This window comes from Quercus robur, chromosome 6 (genome assembly GCF_932294415.1).
Source record: "Quercus robur chromosome 6, dhQueRobu3.1, whole genome shotgun sequence".
NCBI lineage: Eukaryota > Viridiplantae > Streptophyta > Magnoliopsida > Fagales > Fagaceae > Quercus > Quercus robur.
In genome coordinates this window covers 40,879,434-40,900,479 of record NC_065539.1, presented here as the reverse complement: position 1 = coordinate 40,900,479, position 21,046 = coordinate 40,879,434, and the positions used below count along the sequence as shown (strand labels likewise).

At 36.2% G+C, this 21,046-nt stretch overlaps 1 protein-coding gene across 4 annotated transcripts in view; it reads right to left on the bottom strand.

Moving 5' to 3' along the window:
• Positions 1-5,209: 5,209 nt before the first annotated feature.
• LOC126688759 (acylamino-acid-releasing enzyme-like) overlaps positions 5,210-21,046 on the bottom strand; it is a 34,396-nt gene continuing 18,559 nt past the window's right edge. The window contains exons 1-18 of one of the 4 annotated variants that reach the window (XM_050383572.1): positions 15,222-15,438; positions 14,060-14,235; positions 13,634-13,943; positions 13,159-13,380; positions 12,837-13,055; positions 12,639-12,713; positions 11,869-12,007; positions 11,148-11,299; positions 10,939-11,021; positions 10,726-10,847; positions 10,555-10,633; positions 9,204-9,381; positions 7,476-7,536; positions 7,207-7,329; positions 6,577-6,774; positions 6,012-6,080; positions 5,732-5,808; positions 5,210-5,605 (exon numbers count right to left, since the gene is read on the bottom strand). In XM_050383572.1, the coding sequence (XP_050239529.1) occupies positions 5,542-5,605; positions 5,732-5,808; positions 6,012-6,080; positions 6,577-6,774; positions 7,207-7,329; positions 7,476-7,536; positions 9,204-9,381; positions 10,555-10,633; positions 10,726-10,847; positions 10,939-11,021; positions 11,148-11,299; positions 11,869-12,007; positions 12,639-12,713; positions 12,837-13,055; positions 13,159-13,380; positions 13,634-13,943; positions 14,060-14,235; positions 15,222-15,394 (2,520 nt within the window). In that variant the 5' untranslated portion in view covers positions 15,395-15,438 and the 3' untranslated portion in view covers positions 5,210-5,541. Of the gene's footprint in view, positions 5,606-5,731; positions 5,809-6,011; positions 6,081-6,576; positions 6,775-7,206; positions 7,330-7,475; positions 7,537-9,203; positions 9,382-10,554; positions 10,634-10,725; positions 10,848-10,938; positions 11,022-11,147; positions 11,300-11,868; positions 12,008-12,638; positions 12,714-12,836; positions 13,056-13,158; positions 13,381-13,633; positions 13,944-14,059; positions 14,236-15,221; positions 15,439-21,046 lie in introns of those variants that run through there. The other 3 variants (XM_050383574.1, XM_050383573.1, XM_050383575.1) reach the window with 3 other exon arrangements.

Here is a 21,046-nt window from a genome sequence, read left to right as displayed (position 1 = left end):
ATATTTTTATATGAATACTTGTTTAAAAACATAACTATATAGACTCGAGTTTAGATTATATAAGTTTGTAAATAGGTTTATATGATATCAGATTATTATTTGTAATCTACTAATGGTATAAACAATCCATTCATAGTAAAAATTCATAAATTTTTGATAGCGTAAAAAGTTTTAGTCATGGTTTAATCAAGTAGGTTGTAAACAAACTCGAGCTTGTTCAACAAAAATATGAACCAAACTGGAACATGTAATTTTATTTAGTAATAAACTTAAGCTCACTTGTGTTCATAATAAAATTAAATGATCAAGTTCTTGTTTACAACCCTACTCTTAGTGCTTTGATTTTACTAAGGGAAATGTTTTGCTGCATGCTAGTATGCAGCAAAATATTTACCTTTTACTAATTAAGCTTATTAAAACTCATTAATATTTTTTTTTTCTAACTTAACTATAGATAAAATTAAATGGGATTATGGGTAACCGTGTCTACATGATAGTTATGTTTGGTAATGAAGTAGGTTTCTATCACAACATTTACACGTTGATTTAGGGGTGTACAGCCAACCCGTTGGTTTGCCAAAACTAATCCAATCCAAACCAACTTATTGAGTTGGGTCAGTTGTTAGGGGTTGGTGGGTTTGATTGGATTGTAAATTTTTTTAAAAAAATTTATTTATAGCGGGTTGGGTTTGATGTGGATCAGTAGATTCACAAATTCGCATAATCCTACCCGACCCACCTATATTTAATATATATTTAAAATATATATTATATAATTTTATTATTTACTCTTTTGTTTATCAACCGAGTTGGAATTGAACCATATAATATCCTACTGACTTTGAAGCACTAATAAAATAGTTTGTCTTAGTTTGGTGCTATGCTTAGGTTTATTAGGTAATAAATTTACTCTTATTTGTATTAGTGTTCTAATGCTCAATTAAAAATAAAAATAAAAACTGTCCAAACCATAGGTCCAACCTGATCCAGGTGGGTTGGGTAGGACCTCTATAATCGATTAAGTGGGGTTGGATTTTTTTCAACTTGACCATAGTGGGTTGCATTGAAAAAACCCCTCAACCCGACCTATACACACCCCTACATTGACTAAAGGTTGGTGCTTGATAATGGGAAAATAAAATTGTAGAAGATGAAAATGCAGTGGAAAATAGAACACAGATTTTTCTTATACAAAAAAAGAAAACCATCAGATTAAGCTAATCAAATAATCCACTATTTTATGAAAATAGTTAGAAAACAATATGCGTTTACAATGGAGAAAGAGAGAAGCAAAAAAAAAAAAAGGATAAGAAAGAGAGAGGCAAAAAAAAAAAAAAAAGGATAAGAGAGGAAGAAGGTGAGTAAGAGCTTCCAATGTAGCAAGAATGTGGGACCGCTAATTGATTGTCTTTCCTTAGGTCCGTCATCCTTTTATAGTGGTGAAGGTGGGCATGTGTTACTTTACCTTCCTATTAGAGAAGAAAATGTAGAGTGTTCACAAAATAGGACAATGTGCATTTGGTGCTCTATACGTGTGTGCATATGCATATACTGCATTAACTAGGGCTGCTTTTTTATAGACTGGTTTTTTGTTGCTGTATGGCCAAAATATGTAGCATATGACTAAAAATTGTTGTTGCAAATGTACTGATCCTTTGCTAATTTTGGAATTATATTTTATCCACTATCTAACCAAAGGACAAAAATTAATGGCTACATGGTTTCTCATGTATTAAGCATTAAGGGGTCGTACCAAATACTCGCACTCCTCTTTAACTCATTAAGTCATATATTGAGTTACTCATTTGTGGTTTAGCCCAAATTTAACTTACCCACCCGTAATTTCATTTTTGACACTTTACCCAGCCGTGGTTCATTCCGTTTATGTTCCGTAACCCACTTCTAATTTTTCCGTTACTCTAACAAGTTTCATCAAAAAATCAAACAAGAAATCAGATCAAACACTCCTCTCCCATGCACTCATTTATGCTTGCTCACCCACTTGATATCTTAGATGCTACAATGGCACCCACTTGATTTATTAGTCTGAGAATCATCTAGGTTTTCATTGTGCAAGGAAACCAAGGAAGAAGGAGACCTACAGATTGTGGGTTTTGAGCGTTACCAACCTGTTCATGTTTGGGAACACTTTCAGTCTTAGTCCGTTTGTGTTTCTCTCTATTGGGTGGGCTTTAGATTAGCGTGGGGTCGTGGTGCTATGGGTGGACCTGGGTTCGTGGGGCTGTGGGTAGCAGCTCGCCATGGGTCTTGGGATTGATGGATAGAAAAGCAACGGAGATAGGAGCATAGTGTTGGACAAAGACGAAGGCAAGATTGACTACAACAAGCTCATCGATAAGTTTGGTTGTCAAAGGCATGACCTTTCCCTCATCAATCGCATCGAGCTTCTCACCTCTCATAGCGCCCACGTCTTCCTCCCGTGCGGCGTATTCTTTGCCCACTGGTACCTCTACCTCTTAATGCTAACTCACTCTAATAATATATGTATTGAGGGTAAATTAGAATTTGATGGTTGGATTTTTCCACTATTTACAGAGATTTCAATGATATATTGGATGGATGGACGAAAGAGAGAGAGGGGGAAGACGAGAGGATGAGATCTGTGGAGTGGTTGATTTAAGTTTAATTTTTCTGGGTTTGAGAAGTCCCTGAAAAATATGTCTGGATTTGAATTCATTTGTTCTTAAGTTCCATTAAAGTTCTCTAAGTTTTTTTCTTCTTCTTTTTCTTCCAACAAAGAAATTGAAACTGTGATTTTTCTCTCTTTGCATGTTAATTTTCAATGTGTTGCTAGCAATTTGTGACTCTTTTTTATGGGCTTAATTTTGAAGCTAATCTGGTATAAAACATGGGATCAAATGTTGTGCTATATTTTTCTTCTTCTTTATTTATTTGATTTAGGGATTGGGTTTCTTTTGGTTGTTGGGGTTTGAAAAATGGGATTTGAGGCATGGTTATTGATGGATCCGTGGGTTTGGATGTGTGTGGGTGACTTGATGTTTGTATTTTGACTTGGGTTTTGGGGTTGTATTTTGATAAATTTGTGGTTTGTACTTTGATGGTATTGCTTGATTTGATTTGTAATAGTTTTCTGGGTGTATGTTCTTCATGTTTGTGTATGTTCTTCATATTTGTGAATTGTGAGAAACTAATACCATATTTTAATCTTGTTTTTTTTTTTTTTTTTTTTTGGGGGAGAATAGGTGTAAAAAGACTTATTTACCTATCTTTTTCAACAGAGGTGGGTAATAAAAACTAAACGAAAGTAACCTGAAGTAGGTAAAGTGTCAAAAATGAAATCACAGGTTGGTAAGTTAAATTCGGGATAAACCACAGGCGGGTGATCTATAATTATCCCTATTATTTATTTATCCTAACAATCTTTTGACAATGCCTTCGATCAACATTGTTTCCAAAAAGTTTGTCATCAAATCAAATGAAGTGATGTCATGTTGAGTTCTTAAATACTCCTTGAGTTCTTTCACTTTTTTTTTTCTTTTTTCTTTTTCTTTCTCTAAATCTTCTTTATTTAATTATTAATAAATGATATAAATAAATAAACTAACGATGTCAAGTTACATTTGCTTCGCAACTTTTCATTTCTTCACTAACAATAGCTTTGCCCTTGCTTGTTCTGTTTGTATTTGGGTTTTTTTTTTTAATCTCTTTTTTTTTTTTTTTTTTTTTTTTGTAATTTTGTAATTTATTAAATAAGGCATTTATTACAAAATAACATAGGAGAGTTAACATAAAAGGCTTATCGAGAGCCCCAACAACCCTTTTGGGGAAAGCAAAGGCTATACAACCCCAAAATTAAACTTAAGACCCCATTCAACAAGGAGATTGGGTCACTCTATTACTATCTACAAATTCAATGGAACAAAATACTACTCTCAAGATGCATCATCCCAGATTTTCACATGTCCTCCACAAGCTATCATGCATCCACCCCTATTAAGTTTTTTGCCAATCTACTTCTCAAAGGAAGAGCTCCTACCGCAACTCTCCACAAGAGCACCTTCAACCTCGTGCATTTTCCCACTCCTCAACTTGTTCCCTAGTCTCCTATTGCTATTATTGAGTCTATGCTCTTAATCCACCCTGTTAGGCAGACTGCACCCAAAAATAATAATAACAATAATAACCTGAGTTTCTCCCATCCACACTACAGCCATATGTTGAGTATCTGGGTATAGGAATTTTCTTGATACCGTCCATAGTTTGTTCTTCAAATAAGTGTTCTAGCTTTTGATCATCCCAAACTCCACCTCTCCATGTTAATAAGATTAGCCACTACGGTGAGACTTGAAACCCAGTAGCCAAGGAATCTAAGGATCTAGCCAAGCATATACATTAGATTTCAAAATTTTCACACAATCCTTCATGCCCAATTACTGTCATCCATTCCAGCCTATCTTTGAAAGCATTGTCATATTGGTATCTTTAAAATCTAATAAATCCTAACCCACCAATATGCCGTGGTTGACGCAGCTCACACCACACTTTTTTGACCAAATATCTCTAGCTCTTTTTATTAGGATTCCACCAAAACTTCCTAACTAAAAGCATCCATCTCCTCAAAAAATTTTACAAGGACTCTAAAAGTTTCAGTGGTATGAAGGGGCATGGCCAATGCTACAAACCTGATGAGAATAGGTCTCCCTGCCCACGACAGACCTGGACTGCTCCAACTTCTCAGCTTTGTTGTATATTCTTGATGGCAAACTGTGGAAGATTACTTGCCTATTATATGGATATCATATATGAAGGAGCATTACTATTGAAATGTGAACATAACTTATCAATAAGACGTGACCATTTATCTATTTTAACATGCTGCATGGTATAGGCCACCAAACCTGCTCCAGATCACCAAGAAAAATAACCCATGCTCCATCATAACTAACTTTGACACACTGGACCGAAATGCAATGTTGACATGAACACAATTTTGGAGATGCAATGTCAAAAATGAATCGTCTCCATGGGAGACACAAAAGCGGCACATATGATAATTGAATTTGCTGCCATGTACATGCCTTAGTCAAACAACTCTTGCGGGTCAAATTTTAGCATTCACATAAGGGATCTGCAAACTTCCTAAAACCAATAAAAAAAGCTTAAAATGAAGCAAACAATAATGGCTTGAGAAAGATAAGGTTATTTGTTTTGAGAAGTAAATACAAGATTTTACGACATGAAGTTACAACCTTTTTTTATTATTATTTGTAAGTCACATGTGCATCCAATGGGTCTAGAACCAAATATCTCACACTCCACCTAGAATTTATAAGAGTAGGAGAAGGAGATGCCAATTGAGTTAGAGCTCATTGGCAAATGTAAAGTTTTTATTTAGAATGAATGCTTTACATCAAGGACTAGGGCAAGGAGAATGACCACTAAGATCAAGGTGAAGAATTGATTATAAGTGGATTTGATACCTTTCAAGTCTCTACCACAATTGATACTTCCCATTTAGACATAAAAGCCATAGGCTCAACAAAGGGTGGCAATGCCCGCTCATTTACAATACTTTCTGAACCAAACTCCAATATTAAGAAAGCTTTCAAAGTCAGATTGTGGCCTGCAATTAAAGGGGAAAAGGGAGAGGATATATCAGTCAACAATACATTGTCCAACATCAGCTTTGAGATTAACTGTGTTGACTAGGATGTAGGAGACTAGGAGTGCATGTAGGACTAATTATTACCTTCCAATTTCATGTGCATCATTGGGAAACACAATAACTTTAACCTCACCACCTTTCTCTCTCAGTGCCCGTGCATACTGCATATTTCAAATATCAACATCATTTAAATATGGTAGCAAGAGAAACAGACTATTCCCCCACTGTTTGTGTCTGTTTTTGTTTTCATTGCATCCTAAGATAGTGATTAATTGAGCACTAGTAGTAGTTGGAAAACCATGAAACTGAAATAAAAATGTCAACAATGTACTTCATCATTTAAAACAGGAAAAGAATGTCTTACTTGCAATCCATTAGAAACTGGAACACGGAGATCCTGAGCACCTAAAAGAAAAAGGGTTGGTGTTTTGACCTGTAGATATCATCAAAGTAATTAGTACCACATTTATTTCCATAGCAACCTACTAAAATTATTTGAAGATACACTCTAAAAGGAAACTAGATGCAACTTTTACAGTTCCTGATTGAAGACTTGACATAACAATAAGTTTGACCCCATATGATGTGAAAATAGTTTACTAGAAGCTTCTCATGTTGAAAAGAAAAAGGTCGTATCTCCTGCTTTGATATCAAGGAAATTTAGATTTCTCAATTTATTGGTTTTAAGTTATTCTATCAACATTCAGCTTCAAATGATGACAACAAGAACACAGCTTGCAGGATTTATTTCTGAACCTAGCAGAGCTGACATTTGAGGTTGGAGTAGGCATTGTTGCATTGATTTGATTTTGTTTATTTATTTATTTTCAGTCAGTAGAATTATTTTTACATTCTAATGTGCTTTTATGAGAATCTGCCATTAAACTTCTGAATATATTGATTAAAAATCAAGCCTCCTTTAAGCATACCTTTGAGAGGTGTGAAATAGGAGACTTGTTGTGAAAGAGTGTTAAGTAATCAGCTGAAGGTGCTTCCGAAAAGATATCTTTCCCCTTGCTTCCACAGGCCTCCACATAGCACCAATCAGGGATATCTGTTGTACCAACCATCAATGCCAAGTTACAAACAGGATTCCTCGCTACAGCAGCAACAAACTTATCTGGTGCCTGCAGCATTTGAAAACAAATATGATCCGATTCTTAAGTGAGCCCCTGTTCATTTGAGAATTCAAATATGAATGTGCATCATTAATCATAACATCCACTTTACCAAGTATTTGCATGCAGTGCACCATAAATTAAACAGAGAAATAATAAAAACATGACACACAAGACCACCAGTCCATGTATGACAAGTAGCCCACTTATAAGTTTGACTTGCACTAATCTCTCAGCTATCTAATCCATAATGGAAGAGATTTCTTTGTGGAAAACCACTAGCTGGTAGTAGATATCTTAACAATCAAATGCTAGACTCAAAATAAATAAAACTTGGAAGGCACAAGGGATATAGGAGGAAAGATTGAGAGATAAATTAAATTACCAACAAAAAAAAAAACGAGGGCCAGTAAAAATATAAAAATTTCATAATTAAAGCACCTGGCCAATCAAGTGGGTTGTCAGAAAGCCCCCATGGGAACCACCAAGCACTGTAATTTTTGATGAACTGGCGAGTCCCTTGTCAATGACATGATCTATAGCTGTGAGTACATCATTTACATCCTGCGCATAATATAGATTAAAAAATAGGGTTTATATGAGATTCCCAACTAGTTTAGCAAAGCAAGAATTCAGATACCATTTTTAAAATTAAAAAGAAAAAAAAATGACCATAGCAGGTGTAACAAAACTAGATACATAATAAGTACCTGTTGCCCAACTTTCCCTGGAAGAGATTGTAATGCTTCTTCACCAAAACCTAGTGAACCTCTGAGATAAATTACCATGTTAGAAGATGCTAGAAAGATAATCAGCCATTTGTTGATGTAAGTAATACTGCTCTACTATCTTGGAGTTTATTTCTTCTCTTAGTATTGCACTTTAAGTTTTTACTTGTTGTTTGATGCTGATTGTTTGCTTGTTGCATTTCTTTGTGTTCACCATCATGAACACCTTGTATTTGCTTACTTACTTTAGTTTTATAGTTTTTTTAATAATACTCTTATTACCTATAAAAAAAAAAAAGTAATATTGGTATTCAAAAGAGGCTTTTTCAAGCATGTGATCCTTAAAATCCTAAAAGACACAAACAAATATTAAAGATTCTGTAAAATCAAGTAGCATGCAAAAAGCAATTGGCATACCACTTCCTCTTAAACCATTAATAATTGAAAGCAAATAACACTTGAGAGACATTTTTCATTTCTCAAAAGGATGAAAAAAAAAAAAAAAAACTTTAATCGATATAACGAAAAGATTCGCATCTTAACTCAAGATCTAGGACATAAGATAGAATCCTGAGGCCAAAGAAACTATGGTTTTTAATCTCAAGTTTTACAAACAAAGACCTTTTTCTGAATGTTGTTTGCGAATGCTATAGAAATCACTCCAAAATTCCAAATTTCTTAAGAATATTATTTTACAGTCAAATCAGCTCAACCTTTTGATGCACAGTGAATCAATCTAAACCTCTTTTTCCTTGAAGGCAGATAGCCAAATAATTGAATTACCAAAGCAATTTAGGTATACACCTAAAGGAAAAATCCAGGAGAGGTCTCCAAGAAAGGGTAAAATTCATTTTTCATGAAATTTCAGAGACAAAAAGGTGAATGCAATACACAGTGATCAATTAAACGCATTGAAAATTTTAATCTTAAATTACTATTTTGGTCCTCCAACTATTAGGTGAAGTTCAATTTAGTCATTAAACTTTCAAAATCAGGTCAATTTCATCCTTGCTTCTTCTCTCTGTTTACATTTTAACATATTTAATAATTAAAATGGACGATTTAAAATTTTAAACTTTCGATATTAACCTTTTAATATATATTTTATTTGCTACAACAATTAATTCTGTTAACATTAGAACACAGGAGTTCCAAGGATGAAATGGATGTGATTTTGAAAGTCAAAGGATTAAATTGACACAATTAACAGTTGAGGGACTAAAATGACAAAATTAGTAGTTGAGCAACCAAATTGAATTTTACCTAATAATTGAAGGACCAAGTTAATAATTTTGCCAATTTTTTATTGAGTGTCAAAATGTTGGTCCCCTTTAAGGTTAAAATATTCATTTTTGTATTCCATTTGTTCCAAATTCTTAAATTTTGAGAATCCCTTCCCTTCATTTAGGTATCAGAATCGGTTCCACTATTGTCTTATCAAGCAACAGCACCTCATAAGTGAGGGAACTTCATCTTGGAAAAGAAAAGGCTTTGTCTTCAGTGGGATTTTTTTTTTTTTTTGGGGGGGTGGGGGGGGTGTGGGGGAGGGTGATGAGAGAGAAAAAGGCCCCTCATAATCAACCAGATTCTGGTGGATCATGGAATATGATGGTTGACCACAACATATATTGATCATTGAGCATAAGTATTCTGATGCTGATTTAAATTATTTAAAAAAAAATTCTGATAATACTCATAATAATAGTGTACCTATAGTTGACAATCAATAAACTGAATCCAATTGAAGAAAGAAATGCCGAGGACTTTGAAAAGCTTGTCAACGAGACAGAATGCGGACCTCCATGAAGAATTACAATTAAAGGATCGCAAGCATCACTTTTCTTAGAGTTTGAAGAAACAAATATAGCTTCAAAAGGTTTGCTAGCACCTGAAATGAATTAAAAACACATAGGCTATAAATATTAATGCTCTTTAACACAAGAATATTATGATTACAATTACAATATCACACAGTTCCTAGTAAAGGGCAAGAGAACTACAAAATATATTTCCCTTTAAAACTTTTGTTTATTAAAAAAAAAAACCCCATTAAATGTTTAGTTCCGATAACCAGCTAAATCAAACATTTGTCTCCGTTAAGCATATCATTAAAATACCCAGACCTTCTAATATACATGATCAATTCTATTTTGAAAGAAAAGAGTCCAGTCTTGCTTACAAAGATCAATGCAATCCCAAATTTTTCCATCAATAAGTACTGTTTCCTTAAATATGGTTCACGAATGTGGCAAATTTATCATTATCATATTCCTTCTATTTGATATAATTTTTTGAGTGGTAAGCTATACACCTAGTGGGTTGAAAACCCACAACCTCACCCTCCATCCCATTATTATGGAAAGACGAAGCCCATTTGAGCTAGAGCTCATTAGCTCCAATTTAATATATGCTACTGAAAATCTCATTTACTGATGCACGTTGCATCAGCTATAATTCCTTCTTAATCATATTCATTTGGATATATACTTGCCAAAAAGTTGGCTTAAAAGAAGCTAGTTCTATATTCTTCCCTTTCTTCCAGAACTGAACGTGATCCTTGTGAAGTGACAAATTTTATTTATTTATAATGAAATCATAGGTATGCAATAAACAACAAATTGATACTTTTACTGGTTCCATTAATTACTAAAATAGCTTGCAATAGTTGACTTCCCTTCAAGCAGCCACTAATGGAAAAATGAACTCCATCCTAGCTTTTATCACCAAAAAATTCCACTTAAGTTGATTAAAAAAAAAAAAACAATGAAAATCTAAATATGGACTATCTTAAGATTTTAGGGGAGTGGGGGTTCGAAGAGGTCTTTTTCAAAACTCATTAACTTATTTTGTGGCTATTGTTCTTGTCACCCAAAGCATGTTGAACACTAATGAAAAAAGGAAATATTATAATATGCTCAATTAAATTGTAAGCATTAGACCACTGTAACAATGCCCGATAATAGCAATTAAGCTGAAGAGATGAGTTTGACTGATATTGGAAATATCCATGTTCAATGTGGATGACCAAGTTTGAGAAAGAAATCAAATTGGCTTTCCATACCTTTTGACAAGCTATCAGAAACATCCTTTACTGGTATCTCCATTATACTGAACTGAAGAGATGAGAGCAAAGATCTAACCTGAAGCAATAAGAGAATTGTTAGCAAGACAATCTCTATATGCAAAAATGATTCATATAATACAAACAAGAAAATTAGAAAATTAAGTACACCTTCTCAGAGCATTTGAATATGGAGCTTGATACATCTAACCAACTCCAAGCAGCAGCTATAGTTTTTTTCTCAACAATACAACCATACTTGATTTGAGGAACATTAACTGGACTGCTAGACACTTCAAACAGTAAAACACAACTTAAATTTTATGCCAATTTTATAAACTATTATAGGTCAGGATATGGGTAAAAATCAGCATTAGATGTTACCAGCAACAATATTATCCCCATCCAATGTAAGGACATTCCATGAAAAATTTGACTCAGCAGGGCTGATACGTAATACTTCCATACTGTAATTTGACAGATGATATCATGAGTTGATTGTAGAAATGACATTACAATGTCTGACTACTTGAGGAGAAAAAAATAAGTAAAAATGAAAAGGTATGTAGCCAGCTGCCAGCCATTACAATTACCTCAACACATTCACAGAAAGTATTACTTGACTGCTTCTCCAGAAAGAAGATATGATCATAGTGCATCCATCAGAAAGCCAAGGATTGCTAAGGAAACTTGAACAGTAAAGCCCTGGCAAGTGACCATCCTCAGCACTCATCACAACAGGGATCTTCAAAAAATTATATTGATGAAATAGTTTTCAGTTACATGAAAATTATGGGAAAAGGAACTCACACAGTCCTAATTCTATAATTACATTCTAAATAAATCTTTAATTGTATTGAATTATTGAAGATGAAAGAAGGAAGTGGTATTATATAATTTACAAAGTTGTCATCCGCAAAATCTCAAACTGACCAGAAAAGTTGCAGGCATATTCCAAATTGGGGAGTTTCTAAACCAAACTAGATTAAGTTTTCAAATATCACCTTAGTCCTAGGCTCTTAGCTGAATCTACCATATAATTCAGCTCATTTGGAACAATCATATAATTTACCTCAGTCTTATTACACATTGCCATTTAGCACTCAAAGCGCATGATAGCCACATAAAATGTGTCATATAGGACACTTCTAGTATATATATAACATAGCAGCTATAGACCAAAATCTTATGCAGTCAAAAGCAGCCGAGCTCAAAGAAAAACCATAATTTGAGTTCTATAATTCCAGAGCTTGAGAATACAGAAGTTTGCATCCTTGAGATGCAAGTTCCTTAACAAAGAATTTAAGCACTCACTACATCAACAATTTTGGCAGAAGGCCACAGCGTCACATCAGTTGACCAATCAATTCTGTGAAGTGAATCTGTTGCAGAATGGGCTCCAGAATCCACAGAGCTTCTTGCACTTAAAAACACAAGGCACTTTCCATCTGGGCTGGAGAAAGAAAAATAATTTGCATACAATCATCAAGCTCTGAAGCTATTCCTTATAGCATGTTTAGTAGATACATGGTTATTATGAAGGATACAGAGAAAACATTGATCATTAAGTGATCAACAAGGCATGCTTTTCCATTAGTATTCAGCAAACAACAATCTTACTTCTTCTTCCCCCACCCCCCCACCCCCCCCCCCCCCCAAAAAAACCCCATCTGACTAGTAAATAGTGGGGGAGGGGGGGGTAACACCACTGGGCAACTTGAACCCCGCAGATGACAATCTTACTCTACTTTTTACAAGCACTTCATAATGGAAAGAAGAACAAAAGAAAACTGTCACCAAGAAAGAAAGATAAAAATGTCAATCTCATTCTTGACCATTTAAAAAAGGTCAAAATGATGACTAGAAAACTACTTTAAAATAGTAAGGGGGAGAAGAACTTAAATGAAAAAGCAGTAAACTGTTCACCAAACTCTTGTTTCATCTTGCCCTCAAAATATCTTGGAGGCCCTACAGGTATGTTCCACAGTTTCTCCAAACTCATAAAAGCACTCCACATCAGAAACTTGACTGGGTAAAGAAAAAAAGTTGATACACCAACCACATATGCAATATTAGTAGCATACCTGAACCTTGGAAAGAAGGCACTGCTTATTTGTTGAGTAAGATTAAACACAGGCACATCTTCAGTTGAGCTATCTCTGAGACAGTACAAGAAATTCACAAGTATTTTTATACATGTAATAGACCTCAAGCATGTAACAATTCACATGGGAAAAAAAATGTAATAAAAAATATCATTTTACAAAAGAGGGTAAACCCACTTGAGTTCAAGTTCATTGGCTTCTGATTTATAAATTGGTGCTTTAACTGCATATAATGCACAAGGCCTGTTATAGCAGTACTTTATACCAAGCTTTCTCGTATCTGATGACCACCCAACAAATACCAAATATTGATGCATGTCTTTAGTTGATGGAGCCCACACAACTTGGCCAATGCTCAAAGACTTCTTAATTCCTTTTACAGCCTGTACCTCTCCACTGTACAACACAGGTAAGTTTAAATTAAGGTTCTTCCATTTATAGAAAAGCTCCAATAAACTTACCATAGTGTTGATAAAATTTTTTAAGAAATGATACCAACCTGTTGATATTGATTACAAAAAGTGCAGGCTGCCTTTTTCCTGCATAGGTTTCCCCCCATTCCTCCTCCCAATCCCCTTGTCCTTTCCAGCTACTGCAGTCCTTATCAGTGGAACCACCTTTCTTGTAGCCAAGATCATTAAACGTGGGCTTGGAGGGAGATGGTTCCTCAGCAACATAAGCAATGAGAGTTTCATCAGAATTCCAGGAAATTCCCTCAAACCTACACCATTAAGAGTCTATGTCCATGAGGATGATTTAGAATAGCTATAACTATATAGGAACTACAACAATTACAACCATCACTACCAGTACAACTGCTGCTGCTACTAGTACATCTACAAGCAATATCAATACTTACAATTAAACAAGTTTTACTGCTAAGGTTATACACAAATAAGTCAATTATAAACCAGGTTAACATCAAATGCTAAATAAAGTCATCCCCAAAAAACTAGATTCATACTATTAGTTACCATCCATCAGTATATACTGAGCCATGAACAGATTGGGGAATGTGGAACTCCTTTTCCAACTGAGATGAACCCCAAATTTCAAACTGAGATGGAGACTCGCTTTCTGGATTTCGAACCACAAAAAGCTTTGAACCTGATGGTGATGGAACAATTGTAGACACTCCCGTCATCTCAACAGGAAATGGGGACCAACGAAAGTTTACAGAACTGTTATTGTCCTTGAATATATGAGTAGATAGAATAGAATTCCTCCTCTTGTTTGCCAAAAGATTTGGTTGGCTAATTGAAAACATTGCTTGAGAACCGATCCCTGCAGCAAAAGTTTTACGCAAAGAGATTACTGTCAGAAACTCCTGCTGCCTGTCTTGCAGAAAGGAGCAGACATTAAAGAAGGGGAAATAAAACTATAAGCATGAGCAGTCATACCATCGTCAGACTTAAAAGTCCAAGCCTTGTCAATGCTGGGAATACTAGTGAACTCTTGAAGTAACTTAGACTGCGAAGCATATTCTTCCTCGGTGGTTGTATCTAATCCCAGTGGCATTTCCTTTATTGGGACAGCTTTAGAATCTTCCATGGCTAAAGAAGCTGAAAATATTTTACTAAACATTGAATGGCAAAGAAGATCAATAAACAGGATAAGAGCAACAAAAATAATAACAAAGGTGAGAGATACTATAAGAACAAGGTAATGTTCTTAAAGTCAACAGAAAGTTATAAACCTACAAGTTCCAAGGAGTAGTGCCACAAAGATACAGTATTGTTTTGATCACCCCAAATTCTTTAGGGGCTTACACTGGCAAATGAGTACTGTGCAGCTGGCTGCAGTGTACATACATTTCAACACTTCATATGAACCAACTGATTCGATGATTCTACCCTATGTTTCAACTTTATGTTTCACCAGAATTCATTTCAGTCCTTTAACTTTGTTTTTGTTCGTTTCAGTCCTCCAAATTTCAAGTTTATTCCTTTTTTTTTTTTTGATAAGTTTCAAGTTTATTCAATTAAGGTCTCTTTATCAACTTTTTTTCAATGTTGTGGTTAATTGTCCAAATTTTTAAAATTTTTTCCTTCAAAAATTTTAAATTAAAAAAATCCAATTAATGATTGAAAAATATTTTCCAGAATTTTTTTTTAAAAATTAACGAAAATTGACGAGGAGGCCTTGAATAAACTTGAAACTTAGGAGATTGAAACGAACTCCGGTGAAACTTAGAAGGTGATTTTTGCATTTTAACCTTATTTTTACTGATCCTGACTAGTGGGGTTTCTTAGAGCTTTTTAATGACAACAACACACTTTTACAGGCTTAAACATTAGAAGTTAGAACTGTTATTATAATACCCAAAACCCAACAATCCCAGCTATGCTAATACCAATCCATTAATTAATCCATAACCAAAAAGAAAACAAAAAAATGGAAAAACCAAGAGACAAATCACAAACTAGTTCAATCATTCAACACAACATGTGATGTGAGTACAAGATTCCTCCAAAACAAAACAATGAATTCATAGATAGTGATAATCAACAAAAAGCACGTAGTTAAAAACACAAATGCAGAGAAGAGAGGAGAGAAGAAAACCTTGAGAGAGAGGTGGAAGTGGAAGTGGAAGTGGTTCTCAAAGTCAAAAGGGTGGAGCGATGAGATAAAGTAGTAGAAGGAAGGAATCGAGAGCGACGCAAGTGGCAATTAAAGTAGTTAACGCACCAATTCGAGGTGGAGGTGGGGATGTCTACTACCAAACTCGATGACATTTTTATTCTATTCTAGGCCACCCGCCAAACTGTTCGGTTTGGGCGGGTTCGGATCACAAACTTGAGGTCTCTTTCTTTTTTAACATTTTCTTTTCATTATCTTTACATTTTCTCATCTTAAAAAAATTAAAATAAAAAAAATCTTTACATTTCAAAATTTTGTATTTTGGCCTTTCTTATTTCACTTTATTTTTATATTGATAAGAATTATAGTTCCTACTCCCATTTTTTTTTGGGTAATTACATTTTTCTCCTTGAAGTTTGGAAAAATGACATCACCTTCTTTTAAGGTTTGAAAAAAATTATTATTCTCCCTTTTCTGTTTATATTAGTAATGAAATATTCTAAATTTTTATAAGAATCTCATTACAAAAATTTAACCATCATTAGTAAAAAAAATTTATAAATTTAAAATAAAAATGCAAAGTTTATCAAACACTAAAACACTTGCAACAAAAAATAATAAGTAAAATTCATACTTAATATTTTAAAATACATTTTAATTAAAAATTTAAAACAATGAATTTTAATTATAAAAGGTTTGAAAAAAATTATTGTAAGGTCACATTTTTTCAGGCCAAGTCCAAGATGCATGGAACCTTAGACCAATGAGCCCAATACAATGAATTTGTAGAGAGTGGGCCAGAGAGCTAGGCTTTGGTGTGTGAATGACAACTATCAAGGTATTCCCCATGGGTCGAGTTTAACAGATAAAAATTGGTCCTCGGCAAGATCCGAGGAGCTTTTTCTGGTGCTTCTGGTGTGTTGGGGTCCCCTCTCCCTTGTTTCTCTTTACTCCCCTTTTTATAGTCATTTTCCTCCTCCTGAATGGGGTCCTTAGGGTAAGTACTTGTCCCATCAGCCCCTACCTCCAGTTGTTGGGAGTGGTTGTAAGGACAGAGAAGTATGGCTGTGTCAGGCACAAGGCACTAAATGCAATAAAGGCAGCCTTCCCTTAGACGCTTCCTTTCTATATGTTGTCTTTCTCTACTTTCGTGCTTTCCCTGCCCTGTGAAACGATCTGGAGTCCCGCTACCGGTGGTCTGTTATCTCTTTTACCCTCGGCTATATCCATCCGATGAGGATTTTCCCATGGCCGAGGAGGGGTTTTTCCATGGGCTAGCCCCCTGGCCCGGTATAGATATTGAAATGGGCCTATTAGTCTTTTACCCCCCACAATAACCCCTCAAAATCCTATTGTTCGGCTCCTCGGACGGACATGAGGGTTTTGGTGACATCGGGCCTCTGTCATGGTTTCCCAAGTCTTGCCTTCCATTAATGCCAGAGTCTCTTCGTTTGCTCGAGGCGCGTTCCTGGCTACGAGACATTCTTTTAATCTATCCCAACCACATCCCTGTCGTTTCGGTACACAAGGCGCGCTTTAATTAGGACTCTTTCACGAGGTGACATAAATCCAATGGCTGAAGACTATTTTGAAATTCGAGCGAGATTAATCTCGTTTGTAATTCCGTCTTGGGGTTTCAGAGCGAATTGATTGTCTTAGATTCGTCTCCTATATAAGACACGCAGTGGGAGATAGTCCATCTTTATTTGCAGAGCCTTGAGTTTTCAGGTTTCTAACTCCTCAAATGTTCCCAAAGTCCCTACTATGAGAGTGACTAAGATTTTGGGAGTGAAATGACCATGGTTAGGATGAGGGTGAAGGAACAAAACCCTTTTCAGAAGCCTAGGGTATCTCCGAGATTCAGAATGGCCCGGTCAGGACAAGGGAGACAAAGGCTCAAGGCCTTTATTCTTCTTGACAAGGCAAGAAAAGAGCCTCTTCTCCCTTCAGCCAAAATCCGATACTTGCTCGATTGCTGCTAGAACGATACTTGCTCGATTACTACCAGAGCAGGTATGGGGATTGGGCATCCCCGCTTCTTCCTCTCTTCCATCACTGGTGCCATCTAGGTGCCTCTACTTCTTCCTCTCTTCCATCACCTCTCTTCCATCACTGGTGCCATCCAGGTGCCTCTGCTTCTTCCTCTCTTCCATCACTGGTGCCACCCAGGTGCCTTCGCTTCTTCTTCTCTTCCATCACTGGTGCCACCCAGGTGCCTCTGCTTCTTTCTCTCTTCCATCACTAGTGCCACCCGGACTTGCCTAGTCGTTGTTAGAGCAAAATTGAAGGATCTATCGTCCCCGTGTATTATTATTATTATTATTTTTTTTTTTAGTTAGCTTATGATTGTAGGCTTGTTGAAGCCCCTATATATATTGTACTATCTCATGATCTAATAAAAGATGATTTTATCGCATTTTACGTATCTTTCTCTTCTGCAATAATTATCTTGTGAATGGATGTAGTGTTTTTCTTTTGAACCGTATTTAGAACCGATGCCTTCATCGGTAGAGTTATTTATCGAAATCGATAAGTACAATAGTGCCGATTTTTAAACAAGTTAACTATATAGGACTAACCGGGGTAACAGCCGCACGTTCCATATTGCAGACGGAGTAACCGCCTAAGGATGTGTAATCTGAAATAAACTGGCTGAAGGGGTCGCTGGGCATTAGGGTTCTTTCCCGCGTTTCCGATGATATTCGTAGCTTTAACTTCTTTTAGTTATATGGTCTAAGGACTGAGGCATGACCGTACCTGGTCTCAATACAGAAAGGCACCATTGTGTATTAGTTTCCATAAGGCCGGAGGGCCGAGGACCATGCAAGGTCTTGGTTCTGTCTAGCACTTAGTCTTTGTTTTCAGTGTAGTTTCCCCATAGGCTTGAGTCCGAGGACCATGCAAGGCCTTGGTTCTGTCTAGCACTTGGGCTTTGTTTTCAGTGTAGTTTCCCCATAGGCTTGAGTCCGAGGACAATGCAAGGCCTTGGTTCTGTCTAGCACTTGAGCTTTGTTTTCAGTGTAGTTTCCCCAAAGGTTGAGTCCGAGGACCATGCAAGACCTTAGTTCTGTCTAGCACTTAGGCTTTGTTTTCAGAATGTCTAGTTTTCCCATAGGCTTGAGTCCGAGGACCATGCAAGGCTTTGGTTTTGTCTAGCACTTGGGTTTTGTTTTCAGAATGTCTAATTTCCCCATAGGCTTAAGTCCGAGAACCATGCAAGGCCTTAGTTCTATCTAGCACTTGGGCTTTGTTTTCAGAGTGTCTAGTTTCCTCATAGGCTTGAGTCCGAGGACCATGCAAGGCCTTGGTTCTGTCTAGCACTTGGGCTTTGTTTTTAGTGTAGTTTCCTCACAGGCTTGAGTCCGAGGACCATGCAAGGCCTTGGTTCTGTCTAGCACTTGGGCTTTGTTTTCAGTGTAGTTTCCCCATAAGCTTAAGTCTGAGGACCATGCAAGGCCTTGGTTCTGTCTAGCACTTAGGCTTTGTTTTCAATGTAGTTTCCCCATAGGCTTGAGTCTGAGGACCATGCAGGACCTTGGTTCTGTTTAGCACTTGGGCTTTGTTTTCAGAGTGTCTAGTTTCCCCATAAGCTTGAGTCCGAGGACCATGCAAGGCCTTGGTTCTGTCTAGCACTTGGGTTTTGTTTTCAGAGTGTCTAGTTTCCCCATAGGCTTGAGTCCGAGAACCATGCAAGGCTTTGGTTCTGTCTAGCACTTGGGCTTTGTTTTCAGAGTGTCTAGTTTCCCCATAGGCTTGAGTCCGAGGACCATGCAAGGCCTTGGTTCTGCCTAGCACTTGGGCTTTGTTTTCAGAGTGTTTAGTTTCCCCATAGGCTTGGGTTCGAGGACCATGCAAGGCCTTGGTTCTGCCTAGCACTTGAGTTTAGGTTATCAACTTCTCTCTCCGTAGGAGATTCAACGGACTGGACTACTAGGCCCGCGAGAGTTAGCCCCTTGTCAGGTGTTCGGGGTAAATGTCTAACATCAGAAGCCCCTAGGACCACGTTTCAGTTAACAACCCTTCCCACGTAATCAACACTTCGAAGTATGGGCCTAAGTGGAGACTGAGTGACAACAATGACGATGTGTTTTGGGAAGTAAGGGGGAGGCTTTCATGTAGCTTGTACCACCGCCACAACGATCTTTCTGATGGACTCCTGGTGGCAGAAGCTTGACCCCGCTGTGATTGGTCGTTGCACTTGCTAACACTCAAGCTCTTCCAACAAATGGCGCCAATTGTAGGGTCACATTTTTTCAGGCCAAGTCCAAGATGCATGGAACCTTAGACCAGTGAGCCCAATACAATGAATTTGTAGAGAGTGGGCCAGAGAGCTGGGCTTTGGTGTGTGAATGACGACCATCAAGGTATTCCCCATGGGCCAAGTTTAACAGAGAAAATTTGGTCCTCGGCAAGATCTGAGGAGCTTTTTCTAGTGCTTCTGGTGTGTTGGGGTCCCCTCTCCCCTGTTTCTCTTTACTCCCCTTTTTATAGTCGTTTTCCTCCTCCTGAATGAGATCCCTAGGGTAGGTACTTGTCCCATCAGCCCCTACCTCCAGTTGTTGGGAGTGGTTGTAAGGACATAGAAGTATGGCTGTGTCAGGCACAAGTCACTGAATGCAATAAAGGCAGCCTTCCCTTAGACGCTTCCGTTCTATCTGTTGTCTTTCTCTACTTTCGTGCTTTCCCTGCCCTGTGAAACGATCTGGAGTCCCGCTACCGGAGGTCTGTTATCTCTTTTACTCTCGGCTATATCCATCCGAGGAGGATTTTCCCATGGCCGAGGAAGAGTTTTTCCATGGGCTGGGCCCCTAGCCCAGTATAGATATTGAAATGGGCCTATTAGTCTTTTACCCCCCACAATTATTATTCTCCCTTTTTTGTTTATATTAGTAATGAAATATTCTAAATTTTTATAAGAATCTCATTACAAAAATTTAACCATCATTAGTAAAAAAAAATTTATAAATTTAAAATAAAAATGCAAAGTTTATCAAGCACTAAAACACTTGCAACAAAAAATAATAAGTAAAATTCATACTTAATATTTTAAAATACATTTTAATTAAAAATTTAAAACAATGAATTTTAATTATAAAATAAGATAATTTTAAAACCTGCTCTTAAGCAAAGAGCAAGTTAATATATAATATTTTTAATATTAATTTAACAAAATTTGGTCAATCAGATATTAATAGAGATTTTTTTTTTCTTTCAAGTTTAGAGTAGAGTATCATTTTTTCAAATCTCAATGAAGGGAGTGTAATTACCTCTTTCTTTTTTTTTTGTCCTACAATAATGAAATCTTTATATATATATATATATATATATATATATATATATATATATATATATATATATATATATATATATATATATCCATAGGAGACGGAAGAGGAGCAGGCCCATCTCCACATTCATGAAGAAAACTTAAGTGGATAAGAAGTCATCCCAATTCCAAGAGGAAGTCCAACGGGCAATGTCGTGGGCTAACATGTTGCCACTTCTAGCCTCCTAGGGATAAAAATAAAATTCCAACATTCAAAAAAATTAATACAACTTAAACTATCAAAGAAATTAGAGAGGATAAAATTGCACATATTGCAACCATATAAACCAACAATGGAATTCATATATTCTATAACATTATTAAGAGCTCTTAATAATAGAAATGGAAAGCAAAGCTAGTATGAAAATGGTTTTTGTTTTTATTTTTGTTGACTGAAAACAGAATATTAAATGAAATCTCACATGAAAATGTAAAAATACTAAAATGCCTGTAAAGAACAATTTAAGACTTTATACCGAGC